This window comes from Procambarus clarkii, chromosome 11 (genome assembly GCF_040958095.1).
Source record: "Procambarus clarkii isolate CNS0578487 chromosome 11, FALCON_Pclarkii_2.0, whole genome shotgun sequence".
NCBI classification, from domain to species: Eukaryota; Metazoa; Arthropoda; class Malacostraca; order Decapoda; family Cambaridae; genus Procambarus; species Procambarus clarkii.
This window is the reverse complement of record NC_091160.1, coordinates 50,514,097-50,541,285: the sequence shown is the minus strand read 5'-3', so window position 1 is coordinate 50,541,285 and position 27,189 is coordinate 50,514,097. Positions and strand designations below refer to the sequence as shown.

At 46.8% G+C, this 27,189-nt stretch overlaps 1 protein-coding gene across 1 annotated transcript in view; it reads left to right on the top strand.

Moving 5' to 3' along the window:
• The window catches only part of LOC138363734 (protein turtle homolog A-like), a 233,167-nt gene that overhangs the window by 194,371 nt on the left and 11,607 nt on the right, over window positions 1-27,189 (top strand). Inside the window, exon 15 of the mRNA XM_069323128.1 lies at window positions 19,585-19,948. Coding sequence (XP_069179229.1) covers window positions 19,585-19,947 — 363 coding nt within the window. The 3' untranslated portion in view covers window position 19,948. The remainder of the gene's footprint in view (window positions 1-19,584; window positions 19,949-27,189) is intronic.

Genomic DNA, 27,189 nt, shown 5'->3' with positions numbered 1-27,189 from the left:
GCTGATGTAAAATTATTAAGTTTTGACGTTTGTTCCTTGTTTAAAAAGGTGCCGGTTGATGATATTCTTGATTATCTTTCTCGTGAACTAATGAATCATGTTTTATCTCTTTATGCTGATATTATTGTCAATCTTGTTAAGTTGTGCAATATAGAATGCAAATTTACCTTTAATAATGAGTATTATTTACAGACTTTTGGAATGACAATGGGGAATTCTTTATCGCCACTGCTTTCAAACTTGTACATGGAATTCTTCGAAAAAAAATTGTTTCAAAAATTACCCTTGAAATCATTCCATGGTTTAGATATGTTGATGATATTTTGTGTATATGGCCTACAGATGTAAACACAGACGAATTTGTAGCCACAATTATACAATTACATTCTAATTTTCATAAAGTGTTTGAACCAAGTTGTAGGTAAACTTTATATTTTTTGAATAATATTTTCAAATCTTATTCCTGGTGAGAAGAATATTATATATATATAACCTAAAAGGGGCACCACCTCTGGTGCAAGTGTAGGGACCCGGGGAGCCGGTCGGCCGAGCGGACAGCACACTGTATTTGTGATCCTGTGGTCCCGCGTTCGATCCCGGGCGCCGGCGAGAAACAATGGGCAGAGTTTCTTTCACCCTATGCCCCTGTTACCTAGCAGTAAAAGAGGTACCTGGGTGCTGGTCAGCCGTCACGGCCTTCTTCCTGGGGGGTGGAGGCCTGGTCGATGACCGGGCCGCGAGGACACTAAAGCCCCGAAATCATCTGAAGATCTCAAGATAACCCATAACTTCTGAGAAGAAAATAAAGAGTACTCAGAGAAGACCTTGTGGATCCTCACTGAATACTTTGATATTTTCTTCTCCTACCACCCCTATTTTTTTGTGTGTGTACATAAATATCTCACTTTATTTAAAATTTCATTACACAAAAAGGGTTACAACATTGGTTACATGCAGGGTATAAGGCTACTTGTCACAAGTTGTATAACTCCTCCAGCTCCTCAGATGGCGGGCAGGAACCATGGATGCAGTGAGCATTTCCTCTCTGGATCGCCACACTATGGCACTGAAAGAGAAAACCGGCAGCTTTAGGGTCTCTAGTTGTTTCAATTAGCTTGGAACCCAACTCCTTCAAAGAACTAGCAGCACATTTACCCCAGGCACCAACTGTCTCTGTAGCAATGGGGACAATATTGTAGTGGTGATCAAGATCTCTGTATTTACATGACTTGACTGCTTCTCGGCTATTGGCAGCATCTCCTGCCTGTGCAGCACCGAAGTCAACAAAGGTGTTGGCTAAAGTTGAAACGCAAGTGTAGTCCCACACCAACTGTCTACCATTCTTCCAGGGGTTCACTGTGATCCCGTCAGGGCGCCCGACAGGCCCATCAGAGTTGCCCCCTCCCTGTCCAGTTCGTTGTCACCGTGACGGGGCTTGGTGGGCGGCAAAGTTGGGGCCCAATGCAGTGGGAGCTACAGAGCCCGGTCTTCCAATACAGCACGACTCGGGGGCTTGGTCGCCCATCCCACGAGCCTGAGAGGGTAGAAGAGGGACATTTACAGACATAAAGGAGAAGAGGGGGTTAGAAAAACGAAACAAAAGAAAAAAGAAAAAGGTGTCCAGCAGAATTAGAGAGGACAGCAGCAGGAGCACAAGGCTACAAAACAATAGAGGACCGTCGTAAGGAGCATCACACTCTGGCAGCAAAGTTGGGCCCCAACTTTGCTCCTCTAATTGTGACTCCATGGTGGGTGTGGGGGCACATTCGTGAATAAAAGTGTTATTTCGCGTCTTTATGTCTGTAAATGTCCCTCTTCTACCCTCTCAGACTCGTGGGATGGGCGACCAAGCCCCAGAGTCGTCCTGTATTGGAAGTAAGTAAGTAATTATCAAAAGAAGGCACCAAACCGGTAAGGCTATGTAGCACCATCAAAGACGCAAAATAATCAGAGGGCGCTAAATATCACCAAGGATGCCAATACGAGAACAAAAACGCATAAGGCGAACGATATCAAAAGTATCCGAGTCACCAAGAATTCTATCTAGGGACAGGTGACCGCGAGGGGCGGTCAGAAAGCAAGACATACGCTCGTCCTGGAAGTCAGGACATTCAAGAAGGACATGCACGACCGTAAGAGGGACAATGCAACTAGGACAATAAGGAGCAGGGCGGCGCTCCATCAAGTGACCATGGGTTAAGCGAGTATGGCCAATACGCAACCTCGCCAGAGCTGTTTCCCACCGCCGGTTACGGTGGAAGGAGGACTGCCACGAGGAAACACAACATTTAAGAGTACGTAGCTTGTTACCAGTAACAGACAACCAAGAAGCCTGCCAACGGGTAAGGACTGAGGAATGGATAACTGGGTAAAAGTCGGAATACGGAATGCCCTTACGAGAGATGGGACAAGAGCGGACAGCTTCCTTGGCGGCAGCATCCGCACGCTCATTTAAAGACACACCAATATGGCTGGGAACCCAACAAAACTCAACCGACTTAAATTTACTGTGAACGAGAAACAGCCAATGCTGGATCTCGACAACCACTGGATGAACTGGATTAAAGGACCCGAGAGCCATGAGGGCACTACGAGAGTCAACAACAACTACAAAGGAAGACTGACAACGAGAAAGTAGGAGACGAAGAGCATAGAGAATAGCATAAAGTTCCGCTGTAAAGATGCTAGTCTCCGGAGGCAAGCGACACATATAAGTGCGATCAGGAAAAACAACAGAGTAGCCAACACCGTCCGCTGACTTAGACCCATCGGTGAAGACAGAAACGGAGCGGGAGTGAGAAGAAAAGTGCTCGAGGAAAAGGCGTTTTAGAACCGTAGGAGGGGTAAAAGCTTTAGTGATACGGGTCAAGGATGTACAAAACCGCGGAAGAGGGACCCTCCACGGGGGCAAAGAAGGAACAACACGAGGAGAAACATCAGAAATACGAACGGAAAGAGAATCCTGCAGGCGAGATAACCGGACAGAAAGAGGGAGGTGGTGAAGAGGAACAGGAACCGCAGGAGGGGTAAAAGTTAAAGCACGACAGAGGCGAGAGGAAGGATGTTGCAAGGACCGCGCAAGATAGCGAAGACAGTAGCGATCACGGCGGTCCTGGAGAGACAGGAAGCCAGTGTCAACATACAAGCTAAGGACGGGAGTCGAACGAAAGGCACCAGAACTGAGGCGCAACCCAGTATGGTGCAAAGCATCAAGACGGCGAAGAGTAGAAGGAGAAGCAGACGAGTAAGCAGGGCAACCATAATCGAGCTTAGACAGGACGAGAGAGGAATGTAAAGCAAGGAGAGTGCGCCTATCTGCCCCCCAAGAAGTATGGGACAAGACCCGAAGGAGGGTAAGGGCCTTAGAGCACTCAACACGGAGGTAAGAGATATGGGGAGACCAAGACAAACGAGTGTCAAGGAATAACCCCAAAAGCTTCGCGGAATCTTTGTATTCAAGGGGATGACCATAAAGTGACAAAGAGGGACGAAGAACAACCTGTTTCCGCGTAAATGTCATGGCACATGTCTTAGAAGTAGAGAACTTGAAGCCATGATCAGTGGCCCAAGACGACACGGCATCAATTGCAAGTTGAAGCCGGCGTTGAAGGAGAGGCGAATCATCACCCTGACAACAAAGGGTAAGATCATCGACATAGAGAGCGGAGAAGACACCAGAAGGAAGAGAGGAAAGAAGACCATTGAGGGGAACCAGAAAAAGAGTAGTGCTCAGAACACTACCCTGGGGCACACCTTCGTATTGCTGAAAAGAGGGAGAGAGAGCAGTACCAAGGCGCACCCGAAAGGAACGACGAGAGAGGAAGCTGTGGAGAAAGAGAGGGAGATGACCACGAAGGCCAAAAGAATGAAGTTGAGATAGGATATGATAACGCCAAGTGGTGTCGTAAGCCTTTTCCAGGTCAAAAAGGACGGCAACAACGGAGGTCTTCGCAGCAAAAGCAGTACGAATATAGACCTCCAAGTTCACCAGGACATCTGTCGTGCTGCGGCACTTGCGGAAACCAAATTGAGAAGGGGAGAGGAGGTGATGGTGTTCCAGGAACCACATCAGACGAACGTTAACCATACGTTCAAAGAGTTTGCAGACACAACTCGTGAGAGCAATAGGGCGAAAGTCCTTAGGGGAAGTACCCAGAGACCCCGGTTTGCGAACAGGGAGGACAACGGCATCGAGCCAGTCCTCAGGGACTGACGACGACTCCCAGATCCGATTATACAGACTCAGTAAATACTGAGACGTGCTCGGAGGGAGATGGCGAAGCATCTCATAATGAATACCATCGGAGCCCGCCGCCGTAGAACCGCAGAGGGCCAGGGCAGAACGAAGTTCAGAGAGAGAGAAGGGATCATTATAGGGAAGCTGAAGATGAGTGCAGAAATCTAAAGGACGAGACTCAAGGACAGGTTTACGAAGAAGGAAAGATTGGGGAAGATGAAGACCAGAGCTAACAGAAGAAAAGTGGGAACCCAGTTCGGAAGCGACCTGCAACGGGTCCGCCACAAGAGTATCATGGAGGTGAAGGACCGGTGAAACATCGGGAACGAACTTACCCGCTATCTTGCGGATACGCTTCCAGATCTGGGCCAGAGGGGTTTCGGACGTAATTGTTGAGACATAAGATGCCCAACATTCACGTTTAGCCGTACGGATGGCCCTACGGGCCACCGCACTCGCTTTCCGAAAGAAAAGAAAAGAATCGGTCGTCTGCCTACGGCGGTGCCTCTTCCAGGCTGCACGCTTACAGCGGACAGCCCGAGCACAGTCCGCATTCCACCAGGGAACGCACTTCCGTGGACCCCGAGAGGAAGAGCGAGGAATAGAGCGGAGGGCAGCGTTGAAGACAGTGTCATGAAAAAGGAGGAGAGCGCGAGAGAGAGGCAGAAGGGAGAGGTCAGAGAGAGCAGCACTGAGGGTAAATAGGGTCCAGTCTGCCTTAGCAAACTGCCACCTAGGGAAAGAGAGGGAAGGGCGAAAAGAGAAAAAGGAAACAATGATGGGGAAATGATCACTTCCATGGAGGTCATCAAGAACCTGCCACGTGAAATCTAAGTAAAGAGAAGAAGAGCAGAGAGAAAGATCAAGACAAGAAAGGGTGCGAGTCCGAGAGTCCAAATGAGTGGGCTCACCAGAATTCAGAAGAGACAGGGAAGAAGATAGGAGAAACGGCTCAAGGAGGCGACCCCGGGTATTCGTCAGAACGTCACCCCAAAGAGAATGACGACAATTGAAGTCACCCAGCAGGAGCACAGGCTCCAGCAAGGAGTCTAGGAGGTGTTTCAAATCAGGAAGAGAGAGCGGGACACTCGGGGGGAGATAAATGGAACAAACTGTGTACCATTTCCCCACAAAGATACGAGCAGCAGAACAATGGAGAGGCGAAGGAAAAGGTAAAGGAACAAAGGGAACATCTGCACGAATCAAGAGAGCAGAAGAATTAGAAGCCCCAGCAATGGCTGGGGGGGGGGGGAGAGAAAGGAATAGCCACGAAAACGACCAGGACGAGCACCAAGCATTGGCTCCTGGAGACAGACACAAAGGGGCGAAAACCGCGAAATCAGAAGTTGGAGTTCGAGGAAATTGGCGTAATAACCCCGAACGTTCCATTGAAGAATGGACAACGACGAGAAGAGAAAGGACAAAAACAGAGAACAAGGAAAAAACAAAGGCGAAAGAGCAACAGAGCACGTTAAAGAATATCAGGGTCGGGATCAGGGTCAGCAAAGTCAGGGTTCGGGGGCATGGGTAAACTGAGCAAAGACGGAGGGAAGGAAACGGGAGAACAGATCAGAGGTGGGCGGGCGGGGTCCGGAGGAGGAGGAGACAACGGAGAGGAGCAGTCAATGACAGCAGTAGAAAGAGGGGAGCGCACCCCAGCAAGAGCAGCAACCGAAAGGGAAGCAGGGGCCAAAGAAACCTCCATAGCAGGAACAGGGGGCGCAACCACTGAAACGGGAGGGGAAGGAGCAACAGAGCCAGAAGTAGGAGCTAAGGAAGAAAGCGAAGCCTTCTTACCCGCCGGGGAAGAGGAAGGAGAGGAGCCAGGCTTACGCTTCTGACTTAAAGAGACAGGTGTCCCAGCAACTACGTACCGGGCAACGGATTCCAGTGTCTCAACAGGAGAAGCCGAACGAGAGCACACACAACGGCCGTTAGGAGAGCGATGGACATCCGCCTGCACCGACAGGCGGCGGGGAGAGCCGATAGATGGAGGAAGAGGATGGGAAGGAGGATCGGAGGGGGACAAGGAAGAAGACACAGGAGACATGACAGACCGGGTTGAAAGAAGGGGAACCCCAGACAGAGGACCAGGAGGGGGACCCCTCGGGAAAGAACTCAAAGGAACAGAGGAGGGGGCAGTGGGCGTATCAGGGTCCAAGGCCCGGAAACGGTTGAGAGTCTGAGGAAGGGGGGAAGGACGAGGAGAGGAAGAGCGCAACACGCGAGCATAAGAGATGTTAGTATAAGGCGGGAGCCGGCGAACCTGGCGCCTCGCCTCAGGAAAAGACAAACGCTCCCGGTACTTCAGGTTAAGGACGGCCGCCTCAAGCTTGTAATGGACACAGGCACGGGAGAACGTAGGATGGGCCTCACCGCAGTTGAGGCAGCGAGCTTGGGGAGAAGTGCACTCCGACTTAGAGTGACCTTCACTCCCACACAAAGGACAGAGAGAGACAGTCCCCGAGCAGCGGAGGGCACCATGCCCAAACCTCCAGCACTTATTACAAAGTCGAGGAGAAGGAATATACTCCTGGACAGAGCACCTAGCACCAGCAAGAATGACAGAGGATGGAAGGGTCCTACCATCAAAGGTGATCTTCACAACGCGAAGGGGTTGACGGCGACGACCACGAGGGGGACGAGTAAACGAGTCAACCTGGAGGACAGAATGGCCTTGGGCATCAAGGATATGCCGAATATCATCGTGGCAATCCTGCAGATTCCGAACACCGGTTGCAACATGGGGTGGGAGGAGAATAGTGCCAACACTGGAATTCATCTGAACGTTCTTGGAGACCCGAACAGGGATCTCGCCAAGGCAAGATAAGGCAGCCAAGCGGGAAGCCGCATCCTGAGAAGGAGCAGCAACGACACGTGTACCGAGACGAGTGGGGTTGAAAGTAACACACGCATCCACGGTATCTACAAGATGCCGATGGAGGGAGAAATCGTCAGGAGGCGCAGAATCAAGTGGGAGGAGATCAAAGTATTTGGCCCATGAAGCAGGACCAAACAAGGCCTGATACGCATCAGCACGGGAAGGAATCGAGCGAGTGCGGTTGGGGCGCGAACGGCGTTGAGAACCCCTAGAGAGAGAGGGGTCAAAAGGCGCAGTAGTCACAACGAAAGACTTAGCCACACCAGGGCACGAAGTGGTCACCACCGGGGGCTGGAGGCTCGACCCAACCTCAGAGGAGGGAGGGGAGCTGGGGGAAGAAGTCAGGACGGTCAAAGGAGGAGCAAGGTCGGGGCCCAACGCAGCGGGAGCTACAGAGCCTGGTCTTCCAATACAGGCCGACTCGGGGGCTTGGTCGCCCACCCCACGAGCCTGAGAGGGTACAACGGAAACATTCAACGACATAGAGACGAAAAGTGACAAATTCACCCACGAATGTGCCCCCATACCCACCATGGAGCCACAATTAGAGGCAGGACACCCAACAGGAAGCTATCGCCGATCATGCTGGGGCCCCCTAGGGGTGCGTCGTGAGTATACGCCCCACAAACGCCACCTTAAGAACCGTCAGTCCGTCGAGATCGGGTTCAGCGACGAAAGGGGGATTGACAATAAAAGGTTCCCCTCGCTCGAGACGTCGGGTACTACAGTTCTACGGGTGCAAGAGTATGCCTCCTCAAGCACCCGGGCGTCAAAATAGAAGAAGTCCAAAGAAATAATCCAAAACAAGCAAAAGGTCGGCAGGAAACGACAAGCAGATAGGAGAAGAGGGGGGAGAAAAACGAAACATAAGGAAAAGGAAAAGCGATCCGGCACAATTGGAGAAGACAGCAGCAGGAGTGCAAGGCCAGAAAAGGTCAGAGGACTGCCCAACGGAGCATCACACTCCGGCAGCCGTCCACCAAGCCCCCTCACGACGCCAACGGGCCGGAAGGGGAGGGGGTCCTGTATTGGAAGACCGGGCTCTGTAGCTCCCGCTGCATTGGGCCCAAACTTTGCTCCTCCTTTGACCCTCCTGACTATTCCCCTCGGCTCCCTTCCCTCCTCTGTGGTTGGGTTGAGCCACAAGCCCCCAGTGGTGACCGACGGTTGGGTATCCCCTGGAACGGCTCAGTCTCTCGTGGTGACTACTGGGCCTTTTAACCCCTCTCTCTCTTGGGGTTCTCAACGCCGTCCGTGCCACAGCCGCACTGGCTCCCATCTTTCTGCTCCTCCTCCTCCTCCTGCTGTCCTTGACTGCTTCTTTCGGTTGTCTTCTCGTCCTCCTCCTCCGGCACTCCACTCGTCCGCATCTGATCTGTTCTCCCACTTCCTTCCCTCCGTCTTTGCTCAGTTTACCCAGGCCCCCTAACCCTGACTTTGCTGACCCTGATCCCGACCTTGACCTTTTTTAACATACTATGTTCCTCTTTCACCTTTGTTTCTTCCTTGTTCTCTGTTGCTGTTCTTTCTCTTCCTGTCGATGTCTATTATTCAATGGAACATTCGTGGTTATTACGCCAATTTCCTTGAACTCCAACTTCTGCTTTCACGATTTTCGCTCCTTTGTGTCAGTCTCCAGGAACCGATGCTTGGTGCTCGTACTGGTCACTTTCGTGGCTATTCCTTTATCTCCCCCCTCCCCCAGCTGTGGCTGGGGCTTCTGATTCGCTTTGATGTTCTCTTTGTCCTCTAACTTTTTCCTTCGCCTCTCCATTGTTCTGCTGCCCATATCTTTGTGAGGAAATGGTACACAGTTCATTCCATATATCTCCCCCCGAGTGTCCCGCTTTCTCTTCCTGATCTTAAACACCTACTGGACTCCTTGCCGGAGCCTGTGCTCCTGCTAGGTGATTTCAATTGTCGACATACCCTTTGGGGTTATGTTCTGATAAACACCCGGGGTCGCCTTCTTGAACCGTTCATCCTCTCTTCTTCCCTGTCTCTTCTGATTTCTGGTGAGCCCACTCATTTGGACTCTCAGACTCGCTCCCTTTCCTGTCTTGATCTTTCTTTTTGCTCATCTTCCCTTTATTTAGATTTCGGGTGGCAGGTTTTTAATGACCTCCATGGCAGTGACCATTTTCCCATCCTTGCTTCCTTTTTCTCTTTTCACCCTCCCCTCTTCTTCTCTAGGTGGCAGTTTGCCGAGGCTGACTGGCCCCTCTTTACCGTCCGTGCTACTATCTCTGACCTTTCCAATCTGCCTCTCCCTCGCGCCCTCCTTTTTTATGACACCGTCTTCGACACTGCTTTCTGCTCTATTCCTTGCTCTTCCTCTCGGGGAACGCTGAAGTGTGTTCCTTGGTGGAATGTGGACTGTGCTCGGCTGTCCGCTTTAAGTGTGCAGCCTGAAAGAGACATCGTCGCTGGCAGACGCCTGAATCTTTTCTTTCTTTTTGGAAGGCAAGTGCGGTGGTCCATAGGACCATCCGTATGGCTAAACGTGCATGCTGGATGTCTTATGTCTTCACCATCACGTCCAAAACTCGTCTCCTGTTGATCTGGCAGCGTATCCGCAAGATAGCGGGTAAGTTCATTCCTGAGGTCTCCCCAGTCCTTCACCACGGTAGTACTCTTGTGGCGAACCCGTTGCAGGTCGCGACTAAATTGTGTTCCCACTTTTCGTCTGCTAGCTATGGTTCTCATCTTCCCCATTTCTTCCTTCTTCGTAAGCCTCTTCTTGAGTCTCATCCTTTGGATTTCTGTACCTATCTCTGCCTTCCCTATAACGATCCCTTTTCTATCTCTTTTCTTTCTCCAGTCTGCCCTGGCCCTCAACAGTTCTATGGCGGCAGGCTCCGATGGCATTCATTATGAGATGCTTCGACATCTCCCTGCGTGCTCGTCTCAGTATTTACTGAGTCTGTTTAATCAGGCCTGGGAGTCGTCGTCAGTCCCTGAGGACTGGCTCGATGCTGTTGTCCTCATTGTTCGAAAACCAGGTTCTCCCGGGTCTTCCCCCCAAGGACTTCCGCCCTATAGCCCTCATGAGTTGTGTCTGCAAGCTTTTTGAACGTATGGTTAACGTTCGTCTGATGTTCTTGGACCACTATCACCTCATTTCCCCTTCTCAATTTGGTTTTCGCAAATGCCGCAGCACAACAGATGTCCTGGTGAACTTGCTGCGAAGACCTCTGTTGTTGCCGTCCTTTTTGACTTGGAAAAGGCTTACGACACTACCTGGCGGTATCATATTCTGTCCCAACTTCATTCTTTTGGACTTCGTGGGAATCTCCCTCTCATCCTCCAAAGTTTCCTCTCTTGTCGTTCCTTTCGAGTGAGGCTCGGTACCACTCTCTCTGCCCCTTTTTGGCAATATGAGGGTGTGCCCCTTGGTAGTGTTCTGAACACTAGTCTTTTTCTTGTTGCTCTCAATGGTGTTCTTTCCTCCCTTCCTTCTGGCGTCTTCTCCACTCTCTATGTAGACGATCTTACCCTTTGCTGTCGGTGTGATGATTCGCCCCTCCTTCAATGGCGGTTTCACTAGCGATTGATGCTGCGTCATCTTGGGCCACCTATCATGGCTTCAAGTTCTCTGTATCTAAGACTTGTGCTATGACTTTTACTCGGAAGCATGTCATTCTTCATCCCATTTTGTCTCTTTATGGACATACCCTTGTGTACAAGGATTCGGCTAAGCTTCTGGGGTTAATCTTTGACACTCGTTTGTCTTGGTCAGCCCATATCTCTTACCTCCGCGCTGAATGCTCTAAGGCCCTTACCCTCCTTATGGTTTTGTCCTTTACATTTTTGGGGGCGAATAGGCGTATGCTCCTCTCTCTTCATACCTCACCACTCCGCTGTAAGGACCCGGCCATCTTGGTATTTCTTTAAATGAGCATGTGGATGCTGCCGCTAGAAAGGCTATCCGCTCTTGTCCCATTTCCTGTTAAGGTATTCCTTTTTCTGACTGTTATCTGGTTATCCAATCCTCCATCCTTGCCCTTTGGCAGGGTTGTTGGTCTTCTGTTGGTGGTAACAAACTGCATACTCTTAAGCGTTGTGTGTCCACATGGCCTTCCTCCTGCCACCGTAACCGGCGGTGGGAAACGGCTCTAGCGCGGTTGCATCTTGGCCATACTCGCTTATCTCAGGGTCACTTAATGGAGCGCCGCCCAGCTCCTTATTGTCCAAATTGTGTTGTCCCTCTTACCGTCGTGCATGTCCTTGTTGAATGTACTGACTTCCAGGACGAGTGTGTGTCTTGCTTTCCGACCGTCCCTCGCGGTCACTTGTCCCTCGATAGAATTCTTGGTGAATCGGATACTTTTGATATTGTTCGCCTTTATGCGTTTCTGTTCTCGTATTAGCATCCTTGGTGATATTTTGTGCCCTCTGATTATTCTGTAAATTTGATGGTGCTACATAGCATTCCCGGTTTGGTGCCTTCTTTTGATAATTACTTACTCATCAGAGTTGCGGGACATTAGGTAACGGGGCTCTCTCTCTGCTGGAAAACGGGCTGTGGTAAGGCTACTCTTAATAATACCGTTAACATCGCCGTGTCTTGCATGCCATCCTCCTGTACTTTGGCAGATAAGGCCATGCCATCTTTACCTGTCTGCCACTACCTCGCCGCAAATACACCTGTAATCGGCGTGGATTGGGGCAGCGAGGCGGAGAGCAACAGCAATTCGGAGGGCATCCTTGGTGATATATATATATATATATATATATATATATATATATATATATATATATATATATATATAAATATATATGTCGTACCTAGTAGCCAGAACTCACTTCTCAGCCTACTATTCAAGGCCCGATTTGCCTAATAAGCCAAGTTTTCCTGAATTAATATATTTACTATAATTTTTTTCTTATGAAATGATAAAGCAACCCTTTTCTCTATGTATGAGGTCAATTTTTTTTTATTGGAGTTAAAATTAACGTAGATATATGACCGAACCTAACCAACCCTACCTAACCTAACCTAACCTATATTTATAGGTAAGGTTAAGTTAGGTAGCCAAAAAAAGCTAGGTTAGGTTAGGTTAGGTAGGTTAGGTAGACGAAAAAACATTAATTCATGAAAACTTGGCTTATTAGGCAAATCGGGCCTTGAATAGTAGGCTGAGAAGTGCGTTCTGGCTATTAGGTACGACATATATATAAATATATATATATATGTCGTACCTAATAGCCAGAACGCACTTCTCAGCCTACTATTCAAGGCCCGATTTGCCTAATAAGCCAAGTTTTCATGAATTAATGTTTTTTCGTCTACCTAACCTACCTAACCTAACCTAACCTAGCTTTTTTTGGCTACCTAACCTAACCTTACCTATAAATATAAGTTAGGTTAGGTTAGGTAGGGTTGGTTAGGTTCGGTCATATATCTACGTTAATTTTAACTCCAATAAAAAAAATTGACCTCATACATAGAGAAAAGGGTAGCTTTATCATTTCATAAGAAAAAAATTATAGTAAATATATTAATTCAGGAAAACTTGGCTTATTAGGCAAATCGGGCCTTGAATAGTTGGCTGAAAAGTGAGTTCTGGCTACTAGGTACGACATATATATATATATATATATATATATATATATATATATATATATATATATATATATATATATATATATATTAGTATATTTTGATAGCAGTCTTTCCTGTAGACATATATTATTAAATATTACTTTTTCGGTCATATTTAATAATATATATATATATATATATATATATATATATATATATATATATATATATATATATATATATATATATATATATATGCAAACAAGCCTGAATGGTCCCCAGGACTATATGCGACTGAAAACTCACACCCCAGAAGTGACTCGAACCCATACTCCCAGGAGCATCGCAACTGGTAGGTACAGGACGCCTTAATCCGCTTGACCATCACGACCGGACATAAGGAAGTGACAGCCGAAGCTATTTGAACCACTTCCCCGCCGGCACTCGGATGGTAATCTTGGGCATAGCATTTTATCAAATCACCTCATTCTTTGGGGCACACGTGATTAACACAAATGCAAACAAGCCTGAATGGTCCCTAGGACTATGTGCGACTGAAAACTCACACCCCAGAAGTGACTCGAACCCGTACTCCCAGGAGCAACGTAACTGGTATGTACTGGACGCCTTAATCCGCTTGACCATCACGACCGGACATAAGTCGGTCGTTATGTCCGACGTCCGATTATGTCCGATGTATATTCCTTATGTCCGGTCGTGATGGTCAAGCAGATTAAGGCGTCCTGTACATACCAGTTGCGTTGCTCCTGGGAGTATGGGTTCGAGTCACTTCTGGGGTGTGAGCTTTCAGTCATATATATATATATATATATATATATATATATATATATATATATATATATATATATATATATATATATATATATGTCGTACCTAGTAGCCAGAACGCACTTCTCAGCCTACTATGCAAGGCCCGATTTGCCTAATAAGCCAAGTTTTCATGAATTTATATATTTTCTCTAATTTTTGTCTTATGAAATGATAAAGCTACCCATTTCATTATGTATGAGGTCAATTTTTTTTATTGGAGTTAAAATTAACATAGATATATGACCGAACCTAACCAACCCTACCTAACTTAACCTAACCTATCTTTATAGGTTAGGTTTGGTTAGGTAGCCGAAAAAGTTAGGTTAGGTTAGGTTAGGTAGGTTAGGTAGTCGAAAAACAATTAATTCATGAAAACTTGGCTTATTAGGCAAATCGGGCCATGCATAGTAGGCTGAGAAGTGCGTTCTGGCTACTAGGTACGACATATAATATATATATATATATATATATATATATATATATATATATATATATATATATATATATATATATATATATATATGTCGTACCTAATAGCCAGAACGCACTTCTCAGGCTACTATTCAAGGCCTGATTTGCCTAATAAGCCAAGTTTTCATGAATTAATGTTTTTTCGTCTACCTAACCTACCTAACCTAACCTAACCTAGCTTTTATTGGCTACCTAACCTAACCTTACCTATAAATATAGGTTAGGTTAGGTTAGGTAGGGTTGGTTAGGTTCGGTCATATATCTACGTTAATTTTAACTCCAATAAAAAAAAATTGACCTCATACATAGAGAAAAGGGTTGGTTTATCATTTCATAAGAAAAAAATTATAGTAAATATATTAATTCAGGAAAACTTGGCTTATTAGGCAAATCGGGCCTTGAATAGTAGGCTGAGAAGTGAGTTCTGGCTACTAGGTACGACATATATATATATATATATATATATATATATATATATATATATATATATATATATATATATATATATATGTCATACCTAGTAGCCAGAACGCACTTCTCAGCCTACTATGCATGGCCCGATTTGCCTAATAAGCCAAGTTTTCATGAATTAATTGTTTTTCGACTACCTAACCTAACTTTTTCGGCTACCTAACCTAACCTAACCTATAAAGATAGGTTAGGTTAGGTAGGGTTTTGAAATTGAAATTGAAATAAGTTTATTGAGGTAAATACACACAAAGGGATGAGGTAGCTCAAGCTATTCTCACCCCGTTCAGTACAACGTGTTAGTACATACATAGACACACATCACAAACAATAAACCTGTTACCAAACATTCTGAGAGATAAACATGTACATTTCCTCCTTCACAAGTGGTATGGTATCAGACGTACACAAATACTTTTATGACCTAGTTATACGGATAATTCAACAAAATATTACAGTCTTGGTGCAAAATTCTTATATCTCTCAAGAATATCATCAACCTTTCCTTTGTGACACATCCAGGCTATTTGCTCAGGAACAGTCCTTATCTCAGTGTTTCTATATACATTAATCAACGGACAATCAAGAACATAATGGGCAAGGGTGTGAGACCTTAACATACCACATAGTTTACACTTCGTGTCATTATCATGAACGCCTATCCCATATTCCCAGTAATATTTGTACCCAAGCCTGAGCCGCATGTACACAGAGTCACTCCAAGCATTTCTCCTTTTACCATAAGTGAAAAGGGTGTTTTGACTCACATACATGTAGTGTTGCATGGTTAGACTTCTCTCATACATTATCCCTCTCCTCTCCACTCCTGCCTGTGCCTGAATATTTCTGATTTTGCTTCTTATTTGTCTCATTGTGAATTCACATTCAATGTCAATTTGTGGTTTTGATGTGGCACGTTTGGCCAAGTCATCCGCCACCTCGTTGAGCACTATTCCAACATGAGATGGAATCCACATGAATTTCACACTATGACCTTTCAGCTGTATCTCAGCTATTCTTCTCTTACAATCCTCAACTATAGACATGAAGACTGGGTTTCGACAGTTTAAGGACTCCAGTGCTCCTCGGCTATCGACAAATACAAAAACATTTTTGTCGTCATGACGTACTTCCTCCAAACACGCCAGAATGGTTGGTTAGGTTCGGTCATATATCTACTTTAATTTTAACTCCAATAAAAAAAAATTGACCTTATACATAATGAAATGGGTAGCTTTTTCATTTCATAAGATAAAAATTTGAGAAAATATATTAATTCAGGAAAACTTGGCTTATTAAGCAAACCGGGCCTTGCAAAGTAGGCTGAGAAGTGCGTTCTGGCTACTAGGTACGACATATATATATATATATATATATATATATATATATATATATATATATATATATATATATATATATATATATATATATATATATATATATATATATTCTTCTCACCAGGAATAAGATTTGAAAATATTATTCCTAAAATATAAAGTTTACCTACAACTTGGTTCAAGCACGTTATGAAAATTAGAATGTAATTGTGTAAGTTAATGCAATAAAGGTAATTGGACGCTCACTAAAACATGAAATGCGGCTTTTGTTATAACAATATTTGTGTTATTTAAGTGGGCCTGTTTTTTTTTTTTTAAATGCAAAGTATGTACCTTTTTCTTTGTTCTGGTTGCGTCCCTGCGATAAATATTTGTGGGCCGCAAAAATATTGTGTAATATAGTAATATAAATAGTCTGTGTGTGTGTGTGTGTGTGTGTGTGTGTGTGTGTGTGTGTGTGTGTGTGTGTGTGTGTGTGTGTGTGTGTGTAATCACCTAGTTCTCACCTAGTTGTGCTTGCGGGGGTTGAGCTCTGGCTCTTTGGTCTCGCCTCTCAACCGTCAATCAACTGGTGTACGGGTTCCTGAGCCTACTGGGCTCTATCATATCTACATTTGAAACTGTGTATTGAGTCAGCCTCCACCACATCACTGTCTAATGCATTCCAATTGTTAACTACTCTGACACTAAAAAAAATTCTTTCTGACATCCCGTCCCGTATTGTGTGTGTGGGGGGGTGTAGCCATTTTTTATTTCCAGCACACACACACACACACACACACACACACACACAGGTGTGTGTGTGTGTGTGTGTGTGTGTGTGTGTTAGGGGTTACAGGTTAGGGGACACAGGTGGAAACTGAGTGCCCAAATGAGCCATAGAGATATTAGAAAGAACTTTTTTAGTGTCAGAGTGGTTGACAAATGGAATGCATTAGGAAGCAATGTGGTGGAGGCTGACTCCATACACAGTTTCAAGTGTAGGTATGATAGAGCCCAATAGGCTCAGGAACCTGTACACCTGTTGATTGACGGTTGAGAGGCGGGACCAAAGAGCCAGAGCTCAACCCCCGCAAGCACAACTAGGTGAGTACAACTAGGTGAGTACACACATCCGAAAGGATGAAAGGAAAACAACGAAATGAAGATGAGAAACCCATGGTTTAATCAGAGATGTAGGATAGCTAAGCAGCAAAGAAAAAGGGCATGAAGAAACTATAGAAATAACAGGACACTTGAGAGCAGAGAAAGATACTAGAGTGTCAGGATGAGAAGAGCGGCAGAAAGACAATACGAAAACGATATCGCGAGCAAGGCGAAGACTCAACCTAAATTGCTGCACAGCCACATCAGTAGAAAAACAACAGTAAAGGAACAGGTAATGAAATTGAGGATAGGGATGGACAGATTCACTACAAACGATAAGAAAGTGTGCGAGGAACTGAATAATAAATTCCAGGAGGTCTTCACGTTAGAGAAAGAAGTTCCAGATATAAGAGGGAATAGTTAACTAGAAACCACTGAAAGAGTTTGAGATTACCAGTGGGGATGTAAGGAAGCTTTTTCTAGAGTGGCATGTGATAAAAACTATCACCATTTTGGAATCTTCCAAATGGATGGAATGCATCATCAGGCCCAGATGGAATCTTCCCATGGATACTAAAGGAAGGAACAGAAGCACTGTGCCTGCCACTTTCCATAATGTACAACAAATCACTGGTAACAGGTGAACAACCAAAAATTTGTAAAGCGGCAAATGTAGTCCCGATATATAAGAAGGGGGATAGACAGGAGGCACTGAACTTCAGGCCAGTGTCCCTAACTTGCATACCATGCAAGCTGACGGAGAAGATGGTGCAATAAACAGATAGTGGAACATCTGGAGCTAGAGAACTTTGTAACAATGCATCAACATGAGTTCAGGGATGGCAAGTCCTGCCTGGCAGGATTAATTGAATTCTACGACCTGGCAACAAAAATCAGGCTAGAAAGACCAGGGTGGGTAGACTGCATATTTTTGGATTGCCGGAAAGCCTTTGGCACTGTACCACATAAGAGGCTAGTGAAAAACGCTGGAGATTCAGTCAAAAGTGAAAGGGAAGGTACTCCGTTGGATAAGGGAGTACCTAAGCAACAGAAGACTGCAGGTCACTGTGAGGGGTGAGGTCTCAGATTGGCGAGACGTCACCAATGGAGTCCCGCAGGGTTCAGTCCTTGGACCTATACTGTTTCTGATATATGTAAATGATCTCCCAGAAGGTAATGAATAGTTCCTCTCATTGTTTGCTGATGATGCAAAAATTATGAGGAGGATTAAAACAGAGGAAGATAGTATGAGGATACAATATGACCTAGACAGACTGAATGCATGAGCCAACAAATGGCTACTAAAGTTCAACCCGAGTAAATATAAGGTAAGGAAAATAGGCGATGGAAACAGGAGGCCAGACACAGGATACAGAATGGGAGATGAACTACTTCATGAAACAGACAGAGAGAAAGATCTAGGAGTTAATATCACACCAAACCTGTCTCCTGACGCCCACATAAAAAGAATAACGTCTGCGGCATATGCGAGGCTGGCTAACATCAGAACAGCGTTCAGGAACCTGTGTAAGGAATCATTCAGAAGATTGTATATCACATATATAAGACCATTCCTGGAGTATGCGGCCCCAGCTTGGAGCCCGTACCTTGTCAAGCACAAGACGAAGCTGGAAAAAATTCAGAGATATGCCACTAGGCTAGTCCCAGATCTAAGAGGCATGGGTTACAAAGAAAGGCTGTGTGAAATGCACTTCACGACACTGGAAGACAGAGGAGTAAAAGGAGACAGGATCACTACCTACAAAATTCTTAGAGGAATTGACAGGGTAGACAAGGATAAATTGTTTAACACGGGTGGTACGCGAACAAGGGGACACAGGTGGAGACTGAGTACCCAAATGAGCCATAGAGACATTAGAAAGAACTTTTTAAGTGTCAGAGTAGTTAGTAAATGGAATGCACTAGGAAGTGATTTGGTGGAGGCTGATTCCATACACGTTTCAAGTATAGATATGATAGAGCCCAGTAGGCGCAGGAATCTGTACATCAGTTGATTGACAGTTGAGAGACGAGACCAAAGATCCAAATCTCAACCCCCGCAAGCACAACTAGGTGAGTACACACCCAGCTGCACACAAGGGCATCGGTGAGTGGAAGTGGCCGCGGAAATTTAATTACAAATCCATATTTTACCGTTAACAATCACAAATCAGGAACTGTTATGAAAGTTACCGATTTTGAAGGTTTTAAAAAATATGATTTAAGCATCGTTCTTAACTTTTTTTTCAATTTGAGCCGAGTGAGAGTCTTTTCGTTTGTTAGTCTGAAAATTGTCTTCGAGGGCGAAAGACCGTTGTCACTCGAGGGTGTGAGCCCCGTTGGCAAGGTTCTGGATAAGCCATTCCGTTATCATGACCTCTGAGGTCACCAGTAAGATTTGTATCGTCGTGTACCGGTTGGGTCAATTACACTTTTAGCCTCGTCTCTCGGAGGCTGGTATAGAGAGCTCGAGAACGCTCATCTCAACACGTCAGTTAAGATGCTTGATGCCCTTTGGAGGTCACTCTCAGGTCAGGGATGGTAATGGGACATGAGCATCGGACAGAATAACGTATCCGATCAGGTGAATTGGTTTGACGTAAATATTAGAGATGAGACGAATCGTTGTCTGATGTTCTGATGTTACGCACCTGCTGAAAAGACCTTAATCCGAACCAAACTACATCACCGATCCTAACTAACCTCTCCTGTGTCTTCCTCCTCCCAGCAGGCGTGTGTGGGCGGCAGCAGCGCCCACTACGCCGAGCTCTTCCTGCCTGGAGCTGCCGCAGCACAGCCACAGCACGTCCTGTTCGCAGCTTTTGACCAGCCAGCGCGGTACCCCGCGCCCCAGCAGCAGCACCACTCCTCGGCGTACCAGTACACGCTACCAGCCTCCAGTACGCCCACGCTACACCACCACCACCACCCGCACCACACGCCCACGGGACACCCACAGGCGGCCCAGCAGCCAATCTGGACACCTGCGACGGCGATAATCCGGCGGCACTCACTGAGACGCGATCCTTACACGAGTGACCACCAAGCGACGGTGCCACTCATTGCTAGCCAGAAGGAGAGCTCCGTGTAGGGTGAGTGAGGGACCCTACCAGGCTCTTGTTAGGTCTATAAGTATCCCTGTAGGGTGAGTGAGGGGCCCTACCAGGCTCTTGTTAGGTCTATAAGTATCCCTGTAGGGTGAGTGAGGGGCCCTACCAGGCTCTTGTTAGGTCTATAAGTATCCCTGTAGGGTGAGTGAGGGCCCTAGCAGGCTCTTGTTAGGTCTATAAGTATCCCTGTAGGGTGAGTGAGGGCCCTACCAGGCTCTTGTTAGGTCTATAAGTATTTTTGTAGGGTGAGTGAGGGCCCTACCTGGCTCTTGTTAGGTCTACCACCGTCTTAATTCAGGGTCATTAGGGAGTTAAACCTCGCTCCTGTTAAATCTACTAGTATGTTATGATAGTGGACCAGTGCTGGCCTCTGTACCTTAGAAAAACAAACACAACCTTTCTTGCTGTTTCGATTTTACCTCTTAGTCTTGTCTAGGGTGAGTCACGCCCTGATAAGTCTTCAGTCTTGAGCCTCTCTCCTCCTCCTCCTCCTTGTTGTGTAGTGAGTATCTCCCAGCTCAGCCAGGTCGGTACAGTGGCGGTCTATAGCTTCTGGCAAGGTTGACGTTCACAGTGGCATTGATCTTGCAATCCGTCCACACACATATGTCATCCTACGTGTTCTTTAATTCTTATCATCTTGCTGGCGATGTTCCCTAAATTGCTTTCGTGTATGTGAATGTTGTGGCTGTACAGCTATATATCACTAGGGAAGATATCGGGTTAGTATTGGCAAGAGTAGGTGTTAGTATATGTTAGTACACACACACACACACACACACACACACACACACACACACACACACACAAACACACACACACACACACACAACCTCCCACTCCCGCACTGCCTCCTACACTACCTCTTCACCCCCCTCCCAACACCTGCGCCCCATAGCTAGGCCGCGGTCTTCAAACATCTTTCCATCCACCACAATGTATCATTACATTTCTAAACAGTTAAGGAAACGCTTCAAGATTTGCGCCTCGACTATTAAGACTTTCTCACAGGGACAAACAGCGTCGTAGAGCCTCAGACCCGTGTCAATAGAGCGTTTCTGAAGCTCTATTGCAATATAACTTTTGACCCTGCTTCGGTTAAAAGGGTCATTACAATAAAGGGCGGGTACAGTGATGTGTGCGGGTACATTACTGTTTCTGTGCCCGTTATCAGGGGTGGAGGACGTTGGTGCGATTTCGTCGCGTAATTATTTGTTTACGTTGTTTGATCATGCTGTTGTGACTTGCATTGTGCATCGCTGTTTTATATTGCATGGGATTAGACATATTGGGCTGCAGGAGGTGGGGGTATGGTGGGCCTTGGCACAGCCGGGACGGCTCCTGATAACTTAATGTTGTATTATTCCACAGTTCTGTTAGCTAACGTGTCAGCGGTGGTGTCAGCGGTGGCGTCAGCGGCCGTGTTAACGGCGGCGTTAGTGGCGGCGTCAGCGGCCGTGTCAACGGTGGCGTCAGCGGCCGTGTCAGCATTGGCGTCAGCGTAATGTACTCGAACATAGACTGGACTACAAGCAAGAACAGTGAACTAAGGGAAAGATCGCAAGAAATGAACCCAGATGTAATCGGACTCGCAGGAACAAAACCCACAGGAATCATAATAAATGCGGTGTTTCCCCCACGACTACACTGTAATAAGGAAAGAGAGGGAAGGAAGGAGAGGAGGTGGAGTGGCCCTACTAATGAGAAAGGACTGGAGTTTCAGGGAGATGGTTATCCTGGGATGCGAGGGATTTAGAGGCTACATAACAGGCACCATTACAATTTGAGGACCAGGAATAGTAGCAGCAGTGATATATAACCCTCCACCAAATGACAGAAGACCCAGGCAAGAGTATGACAATAACAACATGGCAGTTAACAATATAATTGAGAGGGCAGCCTCAGCTGCCTGTAGATATAGATCCCACCTGCTCATCATGAAGGGACTTCAATCACGGAAGGATAGACTGGGAGAACAAGGAACCGCATGGAGGTCAAGATACATGGAGGGCTAAACTATTGGAGGTGGCGATAAGAAACATTTTTAGCCAGGATGTGAGGGAACCCACAAGGATGAGAAGAAACGATGAACCAGCGAGACTCGACCTAGTCTTCACTCTACGACTCTGACATAATGGAAATCAATTTCGAGGCTACAGTAGGAATGAGCGACCACAGTGTACTGACGTTTGAGTATATGGTTGTAGAAGAGTTAATGAACTCGAGGAGGGGTACTGAAAGCAAAAGGCTGGCATTCCGAAAGGGAAACTATGAGGAGATATGAAAATTTCTAGCAGATATAACATGGGAAACAGAGCTCAGGGGAAAGACGGCCCAAGATATTATGGACTAGATCACGCAGAAGTGTAAGGAAGCCACAGACCTGGACCTGGACAGTTTGTCCAGGTCCAAAAGGAAAACAATGAAGTGAAGATGAGAAACCCGTGGTTTAATCATTGATGCAGACTAGCCAAGCAGAAAAGTAAAAGGGCATGGAGAAAGTACAGATATAACAGGTCACTTGAGAGCAGAGAAAGATACCAGAATGCCAGGAATGAATACGTCAGGTTGAGAAGAGAGGCAGAAAGACAATATAAAAATGACATCACAAGCAAGGCAAAGACTCAGCCTAAATTGCTGCACAGTCACATCTGGAGAAAACAACAGTAAAGGAACAGGTAACGAAATTGAGAATAGGGGCAGATAGATTCGCTGCAAATGACAAAGAAGTGTGCAAGGAACTGGATAAGAAATTCCAGGAGGTCTTCATATTAGAGAAAAGAGAAGTTTCAGAGATAAGAGAAGGAATAGTTAATCAGGAAAAACTAGAAGAGTTTGATATTACTAGTGGGGAAGTAAGGAAACTGTTGCTAGATTTGGATTTGTCAAAGGCTATAGGCCCAGATGTAATCTCCCCTTGGATACTGAAGGAAGGAGCAGAAGCACTCTGCCTGCAACTTTCCATGGTGTATAACAAATCACTGGTAACAGGGGAACTACCAAAAATTTTGAAGATGGTTAATGTTGTCACGTTATACAAGAAGGGGAATATACAGGAGGCACTGAACTACAGGCAAGTGTCCCTATTTTGCATGCCATGCAAGCTGATGGAGAAGATTGTGCGAAAAAAGCTAGTGGAACATCTGGAGCGAAAGAATTTTGTAACAAAGCATCAACAGGGGTTCAGGGATGGCAAGTTCGGCCTTACAGGATTAATTGAATTCTACGACCATGCAACAAAAATCAGGCAAGAAAGAGAGAGGTAGGCAGACTGCATAGTTTTGGATTGCCAGAAATCCTTTGACACAGTATCACACATGAGGCTAGTGAAAAAGCTGGAGATGCAGGCAGGAGTTAAAGGGAAGATACTCCATTGGATAAGGGAGTAGCTAAGCAACAGAAAACATCGATTCACTGTGAGGGGTGAGGTCTCAGATTGGCGAGACGTCACCAGTGGAGTCCTGCAGGGTTCAGTCCTTGGACCTATACTGTTTCTGATATATGTGAATGATCTCCCAGGGGGTATAGAATCGTTCCTCTCACTGCAAAAATTATGTAAATTTATGTAAAAATTATGAGGAGCATTAAACAGAGGAAGATAGTAGGAGGTTACCAGATGACTTAGACAGACTGAATGAGTGTTCTGACAAATTGCTATTAAAGTTCAACCCAAGTAAATGCAAGGTAATGAAACTAGGTGGTGGAAACATGAGGCCAGACACAGGATATCGAATAGGAGATGAAGTACTTCATGAAACGGACAGAGAGAAAGATCTAGGAGTTGACATCACACCAAACCCGTCTCCTGAAGCCCACATAAAGATAATTACATCAACGGCATACGCGAGGCTGGCTAACATCAGAACAGCCTTCAGGAACCTGTGTAAGGAATCATTCAGATCCTTGTATATCGCATATGTAAGACCAATCCCGGATTATGCAGCCCCAGCATGGAGCCCGTACCTTGTCAAGCATAAGAGGAAGGTGGAAAAAGTTCAGAGGTATGCCACTAGGCTAGTCCCAGAACTAAGAGGCATGAGTTACGAGGAAAGGCTGCGGGAAATGCACCTCACGACACTCTGAGACAGAAGAGTAAGGGGAGACATGATCACCACCTACAAAATTCTCAGAGGAATTGAGAGGATTGATAAGGATAAACTGGTTAACACGGGTGGGACGTGAACAACGGGACACAGGTGGAAATTCAGTACTCAAATGAGTCACAGGGACGTTAGAAAGAACTTTCTCAGTGTCAGAGTAGTTAACAGATGGAATGCATTAAGCAGTGATGTGGTGGAGGCTGACTCCATACACAGTTTCAAATGTTGATATGACAGAGCCCCGTTGGCTCCGGAATCTGTAAACCTGATTGACTGTTGAGAGGCAGGACCAAAGAGCCAGAGCTTGTGGGAAAATGTAGCTCTAAATAGAGCTAGATGATCGAAATGGAGACTAACTTGAGTTATTTTGTTGTCTAGCTTGTAACGACGAGCAACCTACCCATTGAATAAATGTGCACAAACATAATATTAGCAGGAATCTTGCTACATTAGGCTCGCCGGAATGGTGTCTAGTAGTTGTGGGAGTCATTCCCGATCCCGGACACCTGCTGCTGCAGACTGTCGAATTATGGGCCGGTATTGCGCGCTCTTAAACACAACTTCTTATCAGCAGTGTCCGTGGGACAGTCCTCTGTCCTTTTATGGCCTTGCACTCCTGCTTCTGTCTTCTCTAATTATGCCGGATCGCTTTTCCTTTTCATTATGTTTCGTTTTTCTCCCCCCTCTTCTCCTATCTGCTTGTCGTTTCCTGCCGACCTTTTGCTTGTTTTGGATTATTTCTTTGGACTTCTTCTATTTTGTCGCCCAGGTGCTTGGGGAGGCATACTCTTGCACCCGTAGAACTGTTGTACCCGATGTCTCGAGCGAGGGGAACCTTTTATTGTCAATCCCCCTTTCGTCGCTGAACCCGATCTCGACGGACTGACGGTTCTTAAGGTGGCGTTTGTGGGGCGTATACTCACGACGCACCCATAGGGGCCCCGGCATGATCGGCGATAGCTTCCTGTTGGGTGTCCTGCCTCTAATTGTGGCTCCATGGTTGGTATGGGGGTACGTTCGTGGATGAATTTCTTTCTCTTCGTCTCTATGTCGATGAATGTTTCCGTTGTACCCTCTCAGGCTCGTGGGGTGGGCGACCAAGCCCCCGAGTCGGCCTGTATTGGAAGACCAGGCTCTGTAGCTCCCGCTGCATTGGGCCCCGACCTTGCGCCTCCTTTGACCTTCCTGACTTCTTCCCCCAGCTCCCCTCCCTCCTCTGTGGTGAGTCTCCAGCCCCTAGTGGTGACCACTTCGTCCCCTGGTGCGGCTAAGTCTCTCGTTGTGACTACTGCACCTTTTGATCCCTCTCTCTCTAGGGGTTCTCAACGCCGTTTGCGCCCCAGCCGCACTCGCTCGATTCCTTCCCGTGCTGATGCCGTGCTGATGCGTATCAGGCCTTGTTTGGTCCTGCTTCATGGGCCAAATATTTTGATCTCCTCCCTCTTGATTCTGTGCCTCCTGACGATTTCTCCCTCCTTCGGCATCTTGTTGATTCCGTGGATGCGTCTGTTACTTTCAACCCCACTCGTCTCGGTACACGTGTCGTTGTTGCTCCTTCTCAGGATGCAGCTTCCCGCTTGGCTGCCTTATCTTGCCTTGGTGAGATCCCTGTTCGGGTCTCCAAGAACGTTCAGATGAATGCCAGTGTTGGCACTATTCTCCTCCCACCCCATGTTGCAACCGGTGTTCGGAATCTGCAGGACTGCCACGATGATATTCGGCATATCCTTGATGCCCAAGGTCATTCTGTCCTTCAGGTTGACTCGTTTACTCGTCCCCCTCGTGGTCGTCGCCGTCAACCCCTTCGCGTTGCGAAGATCACCTTTGATGGTAGGACCCTTCCATACTCTGTCATTCTTGCTGGTGCTAGGTGCTCTGTCCAGGAGTATATTCCTTCTCCTCGACTTTGTAACTAGTGCTGGAGGTTTGGGCATGGTGCCCTCCGCTGCTCTGGGACTGTCTCTCTCTGTCCTTTGTGTGGGGGTGAAGGTCACTCTAAGTCGGAGTGCACTTTTCCCCAAGCTCGCTGCCTCAACTGCGGTGAGGCCCATCCTACCTTCTCCTGTGCCTGTGTCCATTACAAGCTTGAGGCAGCCGTCCTCAACCTGAAGCACCGGGAGCGTTTATCTTTTCCTGAGGTGAGACGCCAGGTTCGCCGGCTCCCGCCTTATACTAACGTCTCTTATGCTTACGTGTTGCGCTCTTCCTCTCCTCGTCATTGCCCCCTTCCTCAGACTCAAAACCGTGTCCGGGTCTTGGACCCTGATACGCCCACTGCCCCCTTCTCTCTTCCTTTGTGTTCTGTCCCGAGGGGTCCCCCTCCTGGTCCTCTGTCTGGGGTTCCCCTTCTTTCTACCCGGTCTGTCATGTCTCCTGTGTCTTCTTCCTCGTCCCCCTCCGATCCTCCTTCCCATCCTCTTCCTCCATCTATCGGCTCTCCCCGCCGCCTGTCGGTGCAGGCGGATGTCCATCGCTCTCCTAACGGCCGTCGTGTGTGCTCTCGTTCAGCTTCTCCTGTTGAGACACTGGAATCCGTTGCCCAGTACGTAGTTGCTGGTACACCAGTCTCTTTAAGTCAGAAGCATAAGCTTGGCTCCTCTCCTTCCTCCTCCCCGGCGGGTAAGAAGGGTTCGATTTGTTCCTCAGCTCCTACTTCTGGCTCTGTTGCTCCTTTTCCCTCCCGTTTCAGTGATTGCGCCCCCTGTTCCTGCTATGGAGGTTTCTTTGGCCCCTGCTTCCCTTTCGGTTGCTGCTCTTGCTGGGGTGCGCTCCCCTCTTTCTACTCCCCCTCCTCCTGCTGCTGTCCTTGACTGCTCCTCTCCGTTGTCTTCTCCTCTTCCTCCTTCTCCTCCGGACCCCGTGCGCCCATCTCTGATCTGTTTTCCCGTTTCCTTCTCTCCGTCTTTGCTCAGTTTACCAATGCCCCCTAACCCTGACTTTGCTGACCCTGATCCCGACCCTGATATTCTTTAACGTGCTCTGTTGCTCTTTCGCCTTTGTTTCTTCCTTGTTCTCTGTTTTTGTCCTTTCTCTTCTCGTGGTTGTCCATCCTTCAATGGAACGTTCGAGATTATTACGCCAATTTCCTCGAACTCCATCTTCTGATGTTGCGGTTTTCGCCCT